Source organism: Arachis duranensis, chromosome 4 (assembly GCF_000817695.3).
Source record: "Arachis duranensis cultivar V14167 chromosome 4, aradu.V14167.gnm2.J7QH, whole genome shotgun sequence".
Taxonomy (NCBI): Eukaryota; Viridiplantae; Streptophyta; class Magnoliopsida; order Fabales; family Fabaceae; genus Arachis; species Arachis duranensis.
Genome location: NC_029775.3, coordinates 1218261 through 1230966, shown reverse-complemented (window position 1 = coordinate 1230966; position 12706 = coordinate 1218261). Strand labels below are relative to the sequence as shown.

At 32.4% G+C, this 12706-nt stretch overlaps 1 protein-coding gene across 1 annotated transcript; it reads right to left on the bottom strand.

Moving 5' to 3' along the window:
* Window positions 1-908: 908 nt before the first annotated feature.
* Window positions 909-9982, bottom strand: LOC107482431 (uncharacterized). Its single transcript, XM_016102915.3, has 11 exons — window positions 9735-9982; window positions 9036-9664; window positions 8758-8918; window positions 7827-7887; window positions 6431-6496; window positions 6246-6331; window positions 6020-6083; window positions 4090-4302; window positions 2255-2320; window positions 1467-1546; window positions 909-1378 (listed from the first exon to the last, which is right to left on the bottom strand). The coding sequence occupies exons 1-11, from the start codon at window positions 9871-9873 to the stop codon at window positions 1261-1263; spliced, it is 1683 nt and encodes a 560-aa protein (XP_015958401.1). The 5' UTR covers window positions 9874-9982; the 3' UTR covers window positions 909-1260.
* Window positions 9983-12706: the final 2724 nt, after the last annotated feature.

Sequence of the window (12706 nt, the reverse complement as noted above, 5' to 3'; positions counted from 1 at the left end):
TAATACGTCAATCAATCATCTTATGACACATGGCATTAACCTACCATGTCATTATGTCACGTGACACTTAACGTAACACGTCATCATCTAACTAACGTAATGACCAATTTGACTTGTTTTATCTTTTAAAGACTAATATGACTAAAAAAAATCTTTTGAAAACTAATTTAAAAAATAAGTGATCTTTCAAGACAAATTTAACTATTAACCCAAAGTTTGGACATTATGGATTTTTTAGTGTTTTATGTGTCTTGTGTATTTACTTTGCCAAACATAAAACGTATATATGTATTTTGTGTCTATATCTTTTAAATTTGTCTCGATATCTCTGTCTCTTAATATAAGTAACATAAAACGTGTGTATATATATATATATTGTGTCTATATCTTTTAAATTTATCTCGATATCTCTGTCTCTTAATATAAGTAACCAAACGTAGTGTTAGTGTCAACAACTTACAAGGACCCACAAGCATGTCAACCAAGGGTTGTCCTACCAAAAAATGGCTTAGTATAGAGTTGGACAAATCAATCAAAAAAGCCATGAAAAAACAAAAAACAGAAAAAATGTAAGATCAATATGTTTCTACCTTGGTAACTTTGGATGTTATGTTTCTATAATTTTGGAGGTTCTTTTATGTATACTTGTGGATGTTCTTTTGAATGTTTTTTTATAAGATGACTTTTTTTAGGCCGGCAGTTGATATGGAAGAAAGCAATAATCCACACGATATTGGAAATAAATCCTTTAGTGCAACTCTTGGAGTAAATGAATCCCAACAAGTTGTTGAATTCATGTCTTTGTTAAATTCTTTTAGAAATTCTTAGTTTATTGTAAGTAGGCATATAAAACAACCAAACTAGAACAGTCATCTAATATGCAGGAAATAAAACAATTGGACAACGAAAAAAAAAAAAACATCATCTAATAATATACATACAGCAGTTCCCAGATTTCCTCCTCTACTTATCCTTGAATGATTTGCTTTATTGCTTTATTATTGGGGAACTTTCAAGGGTAACTACCCATTCAAAAGGGAATAAACTATAAATTCAATAGAATAGAATGCCTCTAGTTCATGCTCAATGAATTTTCCTGGGGACTTTTAGAATCTATGCTTCAAAATTTCCGTCATATGAAGGGCCTTTCTTTAATTAGTCATGCACCTTGACACTTCTAGCTTCAGACCCTGTAGGTCTCCCAACGCCGTAAGGGCACCTTTCGCCTTTGGCTACCTTGACTACCTCCACGCCCATGCTCTAGTATTTGTTGCCTGGCTGTACCATCAAATGGCGATAGTAACGTCCACGAATTATTCTGTGGCACAAAAATTGAATCTTGTTGGGGAACCTCAGCTGCATCTGCTGCTGGACAAACCTTCAAAACATGTACCAGTTTAAATAAGGATATTAATCTTTTCAAGTTTAGAATCCGATATTTAGATTTAGCCTAGAAAAACTGTTACCATCTCACTATACACCTCTCAATTCCTCTAGATATTGGACGAAGGAAGGGCGGATCCCGTTGAGCATAAAGCAACCCAACCTACAAGAGAACAGAAAGTGAAAAAAAAAAAAAAAACAGCAGAGATTTACTTTTACAAAGTTTCTTAGAACACATGATACTGTGAATTTCCGACAGTTTTTCACAAATTTAAGGCATTCATACTACCAACCTAAAACTTCTGTCCATATACATTCTGGTCACCAACCCATATTATATCCAGTTCTATTTTATTGGAAATGTTAGAAAGAATAACCAATCCTGGAGAGGTAAGCACAGTTTAATGGAAATAATAGCTTGGAAGGCTAGGTCTTATAATCGAGGTTTATTATCCAAATTAAGAGAGATTTGAGATCACAAATTCCAAGCCCCCTTTGGAGAACCCGAAAATTGGACAAAATATATACGGGCTTGCCCATTTATTTGATGACAGTTAGAGCCAAAGCCAATCAAAATCACATGAATTTCGATTTACATATATTTGAAGTAAATGTCACGTAATAAAGTTAAAACCATTTTGGATGCAAATAAAAAGTTAGACATAAAAATCACTTGATAAGAGACAACAGAATATAAAATAAAAATAATTAAAGGAAGCAATTTTTTAAATAACTGTCAAAGATGGGCAGAGAAAATTCCAAAATATCCAACTACATGATCTATGAATAACTTAACAACTAGGAAGAAAGATCTTGGAAGAGGCCACTGGTCTTCCCTGAAATAGAATGCATAAGAACAAAGATTATGTACCTCCAATAATGCAACAGCAGACGGGTCGTCCAATATTTCTTCGCTATAATCTATTCGGTAATTAACCTGTCGGAAGATTATGAATATCTTCATTAGTATATTCTAATCTAAGCACAGTTTTACAGGATCAGTAAACATAAATAAAGCGCAGTGCCTTCCATTAGTTCAAATATGCAAATCTATTGATAATACTTCCTTACAGATCGTGTTGGAATATTTAGATTTTATTGCCACTAGAGTAACTATATTCTCTATATTGATTACATCAACCCTATCATTTAAGTTTCCACTTTATTGTTCAATCGCCAGTTGTCAACTATCAATGCATCCTTGGATGCTTATTATCAAAGCACAATGCTTCCCACCTCCCCCAATGATAAAAGGCCATAACTGGAAACTAACAAGAATATTTACATTAAGCAAATAGAACTTAATGCTGACTTGAGGAGAAGAAAGAAAAGACAGCTGGGAGGGAAGAAGTAACTAGGGGAATTGGGGAAAATTAAATTGGTTCTTTTCATCTTGTGCTACTTTTTCTACTTGTTCTACCCTACTGATCTGATATCATGATGCCAGATCTAGGGAGGGGATAAACATTTCAGTTCCTACTTTAGGAGTGGTTATTCATCAAATTGCTCCCAGATCTTAAACAAATATACCTGATTTGTGCCTACTGTTATCGTCTAAAAACTCTTGTTCTTTTGAACAGAAAGAAATAAAGAATCTTGTTATGATCAAAATACTCAACATTATGACAATTTCACAAAAGCAACCAATCTTGTTCCCCTAGAAAAATGAGATTGGCTTTCGCTACAAGTATCCCATGGTGCTACTGTCCTATCATAACCTATATTTAAGAAGAGTAGACGGATCTAAATATTTATTAATAGTTTCAATTGGACTCCCTATATACCTCAAGCTATTGAACTATTCTCCATCTAATCAACTCTGTAGCAAGAGCTTTTACAGGTGAAGGGTGCTTAAGGCGAGATTCTATCATCTTTTATGCAGTAGAGACTACTATCGTTATGAGATATTCAAACAATTTAAATCTCCAAGAGGATTTAACTCGCTTTGATCTCCCCAGCTGCAAATAATTTAGTGAAGATTTCTCCAATTTTTCCATATTTATTTGAAAATCAAATGTTAATGGGTCAACTACAATTATAAATCCTAATAAACAACCATGGAAACCCTTCTCAATTCCTTCTCCCATAGAAACCATATAAAAAAATTACAACAAAAAAGGAAAAAGACATAAACAAATGCAAATAAAGATAACCAAGGTAATAATAATATCAATCATTATCTATTCAAATGACATTTTTGTTGTTAAATATTTCCCCTTTTGACTTAAATAAATTAAGAAAAGCCTTCAGTTTTAAATGTAAACAAATAAATTAAAATGCTAATATTTTCCTGTTTTCCCATTTTATAGTTAATGATAGTTTATCCACTTTCATACAAGTACACTCAAGTGGATATCAAATATTTGCTGATCAGCAACATCATTAGATACACTAATCAGATATGAGGATATACTAAGAATGAATAACTAACTTTCAAGCAGCGTCCTTGTTTGTTAGGTACACCATTACAAACACTAAGCTTATTGTTCCTCTCCTCCATTAACATTTCAAGCAAAATATACTTCTTTAACAAATAGAATTTCAACATTAGGGACACCATCCTTTGATTTTACAATTTCATATCCATGTGTACATGTTTGCATTTCCCATGTGTGAAGATTATTTTCCGCCAATATTATTCATTTTTCAATAGAACTGATGCAACATACTGGCAGCATATAAACTTAGAGAGTTAGGAAACTTTACCCCAAATTCTGTGTTGACAAGAGCTTGAACGAAATCCATTAACTGAAGCTTTGCCCACTCCATGCGCAATATAGGATCATCAATTTGTGGTGGACACCTCCAAGGGGCACCAAAACGTAATCTGTCTTTTGAAACCTCTCCATTGCATACATCAATCGCAAACTTCTGCAAGATCTCCAATGCTCTATCCATCGCCGGATTCAGGACGGTAATCTGAATGAAGTTGTTTAATGTTTAAACCTAAAATGGACGGAATATATATTTTTCCCAAGTATAGAAAAGTCAAAATTCACATATTCAGGACAGTATCCTCTAGTAGTATATGTTAATAATATCAATACATCCATTACCAGTAGATGCATCAAACAGTACATATAATTAAAAACCTCCGGATTTGATCCACACCAATGGGGTGTAAACCTCATCCTTCAAGAAAGTATTAACACTGAAGGTCGTAGCAAACTAGCAATAGTTCCTGAGCCTTCAAAAGACTCACTCTCCTGGCCTTAATTCTATTTCCAAATTTGTATGAGATAATCTCCTCACTATCTCTCCCACCTCCCTAAATAACCTCTCACCTCCCTAAATAACCTCTCACCTCTACCCTAAAATAGAATTGTCCATACACTACTAGTCTGCCAACTTGACTGAGTTAGTTAAAATACTAGTTTCCAAAATACCCTTGGTCTTTCTCATTCTCTCCCATAAAAAGCATACACAGGTTCTTAACAGTATACAACAGGATAGGTGTCGCTAGTAGTTTAACTAGTATTTTTTCCCATTAGTTTCATCTTCCATGGATCAAACAATGCCCATTGTATCAGCCACAAACAATGTTTCCAGAAATGCCAGTTCGATCTGAATCAATTTTATTGGATTCATTTAGGGTTTTTCTTAGTATCCTTCTAGCTGATGAACTCTTCTTAGCTCTTGACTTTTTCTCACATGCTGAATACACCTTAGATATTACCCAACAAACTAAAGGTAGGTTACACTGACTTCAGATAATAAACTACAAATGAAATCCCTAGATTTGTCAAGGATACAAATCATGAGCGGCAGTTAGTATCGTGTTTATAAGGGATGTCAGTGTCACATTTTACAAAAATTGAAAGGTACCAAATGTCATATAATTAAAATCTCATGGGAGGTGAATTTGAATCCCACCTTAGACGTGGAAAACATCCTATGGCCAGCAGTTTGCCCTTAAGTGGATGACCTATGGTGAAGGGATAAGTCACCACATCCAGTGGTGGATATCTTTGGAAAAGTTTAAAAAATAAAATAAAAAAAAAATCTCATGGGAGGTTAGGTATACTTTCACAGATGGAGGGATGCCCTGTGTAATATTGCCTAACCTCAAGAAAATTCAGTGTAACTACCCAAAACCTAATAGATCAAGTTGTTTGCCCTCACACCTAAGACAGGCCATCCCAGATTGAAAAAGTAGATTCTGTACCCAAATTCTAAATTCACACTAGTCCTGACCTTCCAAATTAATACCGGATATATATATAGACATACATATACAAATCCTCAACCCTTCAACAGCAGATTGCTAGCCCTAAATTGTCCAAGCCACATTGATCACGGTAACCACCAAACATAATGCCACTCAAGCACCAGATTATGTTAAAGAGATGGTTATTAACATAAAGTTCCAGCATCCTATCAAGCAAACCAGTTCACCCGATTGATCAGTTCCATCATTGTGTTTAAAAGAAACAGGTTTTGGATACCTTTTAAGCAGATTTTAGCAGCTATACTTTTTCTTCTCTCCTTCCTTGATCTTGAGGATAGACTAAAGAAAAAGATACCAATATACCCAGACAAAATTTAACTGAACGTAAATAGAAGCATTTCATGTCAGAGAATAGACAAATAAGGTCAAGAAAGAAGATGTATCCCATGCTCATTATTTGAAACTTACTTGCAAATACGCTAAATATGCATCTACAATATCCTCAAAAGTACTAGCCTTGTCTTCCGTTATCCTACAGTTCAACAAAAGCATCAACTACTGAGACATACAGCAAAAGGTAGATGTAAAGAATACGCAGCTATACAACATAAAGCACTTACACGTGCTTAATGGTATACTACTTCTCAGGTATTAGATGACAAAAATAAATCAAACAATGAAAAATAATTCTTACTTTTGGTAATATTTACTTTGCTTAAGTGCATAAAGCTCAAAGAGATGTCGAGGGTTTGGCCCAAGTACCTCAGCAATTACATTCCACTGACATTTAGGAACCACAAGTTAAAAATTGCAAAAATTTCTGTAACTTAAACACCAAAATAAACGTAAAGTTATCTGAGGAAAAAGTAATATCCTCACTTCTTTATGACTGAAATAATCAGGGACCATATGCATTTTAGCTTCCTGTGGAGTCCATCCAAAGGTCTACCAACAAAAAATTGTTGAATTAATGATATAAATTGAAGAATATATGACAAACATAAAATGTCTCAGACAGATATACATCATTGTCAGAATACACAAAAGTTCTCGCACAGAAAAACTTCATAACCAAAATCCAGACACATAATCTCTCAGAAGTCAAGTGATAAAGTATTATAAAGGATTGACCCGCAGGGGTTTAAACCCCAGTGCCAACTATAGCAACTGTAGTGACTTTTACTATTCAACCCATGTATAGTTTGCTCAAAAGATCACAAACAGATAAACACCATTGTTGAACTGCTACCCAAATCTAGCTGTATGTATAATACTCTGTAACAGATAGATCTCAACTCATGCAGATTCTCTCTCTACCCATCCCTCTCTATTCTGATTTCTGAAGCCATACATAATTGAAAAAGCACCATTTTACTGCTAGAGAAAAGGGGGCACTAGCTCCTTAAAAGAAATTGTAAGAGAGAAATAACAATCCGACTTGAAAATTAAAAGGGAAAAAAATGAGAATCCCAACTCCCCAGCCTTAGAAATAGAGTGATCTACATTAAATTCCTCAATCTACAAAGCAAGCCTTGCTCGGTCCTCCCTCCCCTATAGCAAAGTCTAGGTAAATACATGAATGCCCTAATGCATGCGATATCCATGACTACTTCAGAAAGCTCTTCTTGCATGGGTTCAGTGCATTTCTCACCAAGTTTTCAGCACCAAAATGTAAAGTGTACAGTCAAGTTTATAAACAGATTCGGCAAGAATTGGATAGTGATTTCCTTCTGTTGAAACATGCATAAAACTACAATGAAGCAGAACAAGGGTCAAATGTATTCTTGTTACAATCTCATTGATTGATTTGATTCATAAAAAGATTATTGGCAGAAGCAGGGCAAGGGTTGCATTCAGCATGTGAAAAATAGATAGGTTGGAAGGAAGGGAAGAATAAAAGAAAAAGAAAGGGATATGTTTGCAACGAACAGAACAGAGAAGATCTATTGGCAAGTAAATGTTCATTCAAGATTTCATTTTCTTAAGGTTTGACTAAGAATTTAATATACTCCATCACTATATTTCATTTATTACACACAGAAAAGGCAGACAGAGAGAGATTTCAAACAAAAATGCTGCAGACTATTCCTACTTTTCCTGGGCAATGACTCAATGCATAACTCAAAAGATATCTGATAACATGAACATTTGTCTTCACATATCTAGCTCCAAATTCCAACATTTAATCTCTGGGTCCTCTATATGTGCGGACGTGCGGGGGTGTGTGGGGAGAGAGAGAGAGAGAAAGAGAGAGAGAGAGTAGTTATCCAAGTACCTCGCGTGATATGAATATATCCTTATATCCGAACTCCAAGAATGCTTCATATGAATAGTAGCTGAAGCAAACAACAAGGTATAAGACACAACAGAATGGAAACAGGCCCACGCCAGATATTCCAGTTAGTGACGATATAAAATGAAATTGAGGAAGATTAGGAAAAAAGAAGGTAGAGGGAAGAGAAGTAATAAACTAGACTGAATGATGAAAATAACCCTGGACTCAAACACAAGAACATAAAAATGCAATGAACCAAGTAGTGGAATATAGCTGAGTAGAAATCAGCTTAGATCACTGACCATACCAAATATTTAATTCTCAAGTGAACATAAAAAATAAATAACTCTTTTTTCGATAAATGACTTCTTACAACAGAATCATAATCCACTGCAATTAACCATCACAATGATTGTGTCTCCTACAAAAGTTCTGAGTTGCAAAGAGGAACGTCCTAGAAATTGTTTCTACCTATTATAGTATACATATCCGATAATGTACTTTGCATCACTTTCTTCCATTCCCCATATTATATGACTTTATACTCGGAAGTTGAGTATAAAATTTGAGCACATTCCGTAAATAAAAGTAATAAAAGGATTCCTAGTATCTAAAAATTCACTTGTACACTATTTAACAAAGTCTAAAAATTCTTACAGTAAAACCAGCGAAATTCAACAATCCATCTATGCCTATTTTACAGAATCCCACCTCATCAGCCAATGGAAAGTGCACTTTTTTCTGAAATTCTGAATCTGACTTTTCATTTTGGAAGCAAGCAAGTTTCATAGCCATAAAATTTGGAGCCGGAACAGCTAAAAGGTTTTAACTAAATTCCAGTGATAGTTTACAGTTACAAAGAATTTTTTATACCTATTCTTGACAACATTAGAAGGGGCAAAGAAAGTGAATCTGAAATATAGAAAATCACCTGTCAGATGTCACCAAGATCACAGGCAGCATTCGCTCATTCGCACCCAAAGCAATTATACGCCATATCAGACTATCATGATACAGTGGTCCGCTAACTGATATATCATCATTTACAGTAGCATGCTTTAAAACTTCGATATTATTAAGAACTAACTTCGGCTGCAAGTGACTAGAACAGATTATAAATTTTGAAGCATTATACAAAAGCAGGAAAATCCAGTTGAATTATTTGTGTTGTCTAACCAGAGAAGTTTACTCCACCATTGAATTGCATACCTGGAAATGGTCCACTTCAGCAGCTTGTGATAACAGCTCCAACAACAAACAAGGCCAATCAGTGGAAGAATGCGTCAAACTCCTTGAGAACACGCCAGTCCGGTTCATATGAGCAATGGCATTAGCCCTCCACCCTTGCTGAACCTCGATCACCTTCTTCGCCAGCTTCAGCGCCACAACCGCCTCCTTGAAATAAGAAGCCTCTTCCACAGACAAGGAAACCTTCTCCTTCTCCCCGAACCTTAAAATTCTGTCGATCTCGGCAGCATCGCAGCGAGCGGACATTGCAAAGATCGCCCGGTCCCACAGCACTGCGGGTGAGGCCACCCTGTTGTTAGGGACAGGGGACTTCGAAGCACTGCCGCCGGCGAGCAACACGGTGCGGAGAGCCCCGGTGAGGCCGTGCCATTTGCTGAGAGTGGCAAATACCTGCTGAGCGGTGATGGTGCCCATCCGGACACCTCTTTCAGCCATGGACTCAAGGCATTGTTCGAGGCTTTTCCGGCAGTCGGAGATAGAAGGCGGCGGACAGCTGGACCACGACGCCCACGGGAACTGGCCTTCAACAGATTGCGCAAAGTCGACGTAGCCGGTGAAATGAGGAGCTTTGTTCCAGTCAGTGAGCAAACCTGCAAAGAATGGAAGAATTGAAGAAGGGAAGAGAGAGTGAAATTGTTGAGAGGGAGAGAGAAAGAGTACGGTCGAGGAGGAGGGTTGTTTTTCCGACGCCTCTGGGGCCGTGGAGGATGAGAGGCTGGGGGACGCGATGGTGCTGTGCGTGGTTGTTAAGGATTGTTTCAAGGGGTCTGGGAATGATTCTCCATGGCTTCTTCACCATGTCTTTGATCTGATCTTTGCACTCGCAATATTTCTGCAGATGAGTGAATGAAGTACAAGGGTTTTGGAGGGTTTTGCTCACTCTATCATTAACTAATAACTATGCATACGCATTCCTAGACATAAAAATTAGAAGAATTTTGAAAACATTTTTTTTTATTTTTTCAATTTCACAAAAATATTCTTTGAATATTATTCTTTGATCAAAGAAACGGAGTGTGCTCGGACTCTGCTGCTAGCGCGAACGAGAAAATGTATCATTTTTCTCTTGAAAAATTGTTAAAAAAAATTTTCTATCAGATTTATGAGTAAATTTATGAGTCATAAGACAATTAACCATTCATGACTTAGGGATTTGATTTAGAAGAATAAAAAAAGGAATAGCCGGATTGAGTTCATGGATTCAACTTAACCTAGGTATCCATAGAGCAATAAAAGATTTTTATATCCGAAAAGCATTAGAAAAGAAGGGAAATCTACGAGAAAAAAATCATTATATTATATAAATGAGAAAAGCCTCCAAGGTCCCATCCTAATATGTTGGTGGATGTTATAATACTCTCCTTATGTCTGGAGTTTTGAAACTTTTTTAGATTATCAATATTATAATGTGTGTTGGCTAAAATTTTTTAATAAGTATTCTATTAATAAAATTTTTATTATATATTGATAACATCATCAAATAATTAATGCCAATAAATTATATTTTTAAAAAAAATTAATATTTAAAAAATTAACACTAACATAAAATTATACTTTTAAATAAAACCATAAAATAATCATAAAATATATCTTTACCTATTAAGCAACGTTTTTTTTTTAATTAGTGTTTTATTAGTGTTAATTTTTATTGAAATAAAATAAAAAAATTATTGTTTTCCATAACAATTTTTTAATTTTTATCTTTAAGATTTATTTTGTTTTAGAATTTCATAAACTCATTACAGTACAATCTAAATCGTACTGGTATATTTTTATCTTTTAAGATTTATTTTTATTAAAATTTCATAAACTCATTACATAATTTTAATTAATGAATAATTTTAAATTTTATTTATTTTAATTATTTATTTAATATTATAATTCATTTCATAAAACTTATCACGTATACTACTTTTTGTTATCTATAACATCATGATTTTAAAAATTAACTATATTATAATATACCATTTAATTAGGATATATATAAATATATATTAGGAACAGAATTAATATTTTTTTAAAGTGTTATTTTAAATCAATTTTAGGTTATTATTTAAATTTAATTTTAGATTTTTATAGTTAAAACTAAATTTAAAAATAATTTTAAATAAGTAGTCACAATTCAAAGAGTAGAATAGTATTAAATTATCGTCAAATTTGTAACTAGAGTTGTTGCTTCTTATATTTAACTCATGAAGTTAGGGTGTAAATATGTTTTTGTAATTAAACTTGGACCGATCATATCAGTTTGCATTGATTTGAATATCGAATTAGAATTAGATTTCTTTAAAAAAAAAAGGAAAAAAATTGCAAAAAAAAAATAAGAATAAAAAAATATAAATGATGGTTAAAGTTTGATCAAGGTTAGATAAAAATTATATAAATTTATATTTTTATTTTTAATATATCGGATAATTAGTTTAGGTCGAATCCCAAACTCCAAAAAAAATATTTTGTGAAATTTAAAGTTTTTTATTTTTTCAATAAAGTTAATAATAATTCCTAGATTTTTTTTAAAAAAATATTTTTGTCTCAATCTTGTATCTTGTCCTCTTTAAAAAATATTAGAGAGTTAAGTCTATTTAATTAAATTATACATATAAATTGTCACCAAAAAAAATTATACATATAAATTATTTAAATTATATTAATTTTTTTAATTTCAATAATAAGTTTAAGAATATTTTTTGAGTGTAATAAATTTCATAAACTCATTACAGTACAATCTAAATCGTACTGGTATATTTTTATCTTTTAAGATTTATTTTTATGTTTTAATTAATTAATCATTTTAAATTTTATTTATTTTAATTATTTATTTAATATTATAATTTATTTCATAAAACTTATCACATATACTACTTTTTTTTATCTATAACATCATGATTTTAAAAATTAACTATATTATAACATACCGTTTAATTAGGATATATATAAATATATATTAGGAACAGAATTAATATTTTTTTAAAGTGTTATTTTAAATCAATTTTAGGTTATTATTTAAATTTAATTTTAGATTTTTATAGTTAAAACTAAATTTAAAAATAATTTTAAATAAGTAGTCACAAATCAAAGAGCATAATAGTATTAAATTATCGTCAGATTTGTAACTAGAGTTAGTTGTTGCTTCTGATATTTAACTCATGAAGTTAGGGTATAAATATGTTTTTGTAATTAAACCTGGACCGATCATATCAATTTGCATTGATTTAAATATCGAATTAGAATTAGATTTCTTTAAAAAAAGGAAAAAAAAATTTGCAAAGAAAAAAATAAGAATAAAAAAATGTGAATGATGGTTAAAGTTTGTTCAGGTTAGGTAAAAATTATATAAATTTATATTTTTATTTTTAATATATAGGATAATTAGTTTAGGTCGAATCCCAAACTAAAAAAAATATTTTGTAAAATTTAAAGTTTTTTATTTTTTCAATAAAGTTAATAATAATTCCTAGATTTCTTTTTAAAAAGATATTTTGTCTCAATTTTGTATCTTGTCCTCTTTAAAAAATATTAGAGAGTTAAGTCTATTTAATTAAATTATGCATATAAATTATTTAAATTATATTAATTTTTTTAATTTCAATAATAAATTTAAGAATATTTTTTGAGTGTAATGGAATGAACTA

What these genes read in the sequence shown, in the direction of transcription:
- LOC107482431 (XM_016102915.3), bottom strand. Translation starts at nt 9,873, where the DNA reads ATGGTGAAGAAGCCATGGAGAATCATTCCCAGACCCCTTGAAACAATC. An exon ending in CAAAGTAAATATTACCAAAA is followed by an intron (nt 6,084 to 6,245) that starts GTAAGAATTATT and finishes GTTGAACTGTAG; the next exon opens with GATAACGGAAGACAAGGCTA. An exon ending in CTGCTGTTGCATTATTGGAG is followed by an intron (nt 1,547 to 2,254) that starts GTACATAATCTT and finishes GTTCTCTTGTAG; the next exon opens with GTTGGGTTGCTTTATGCTCA.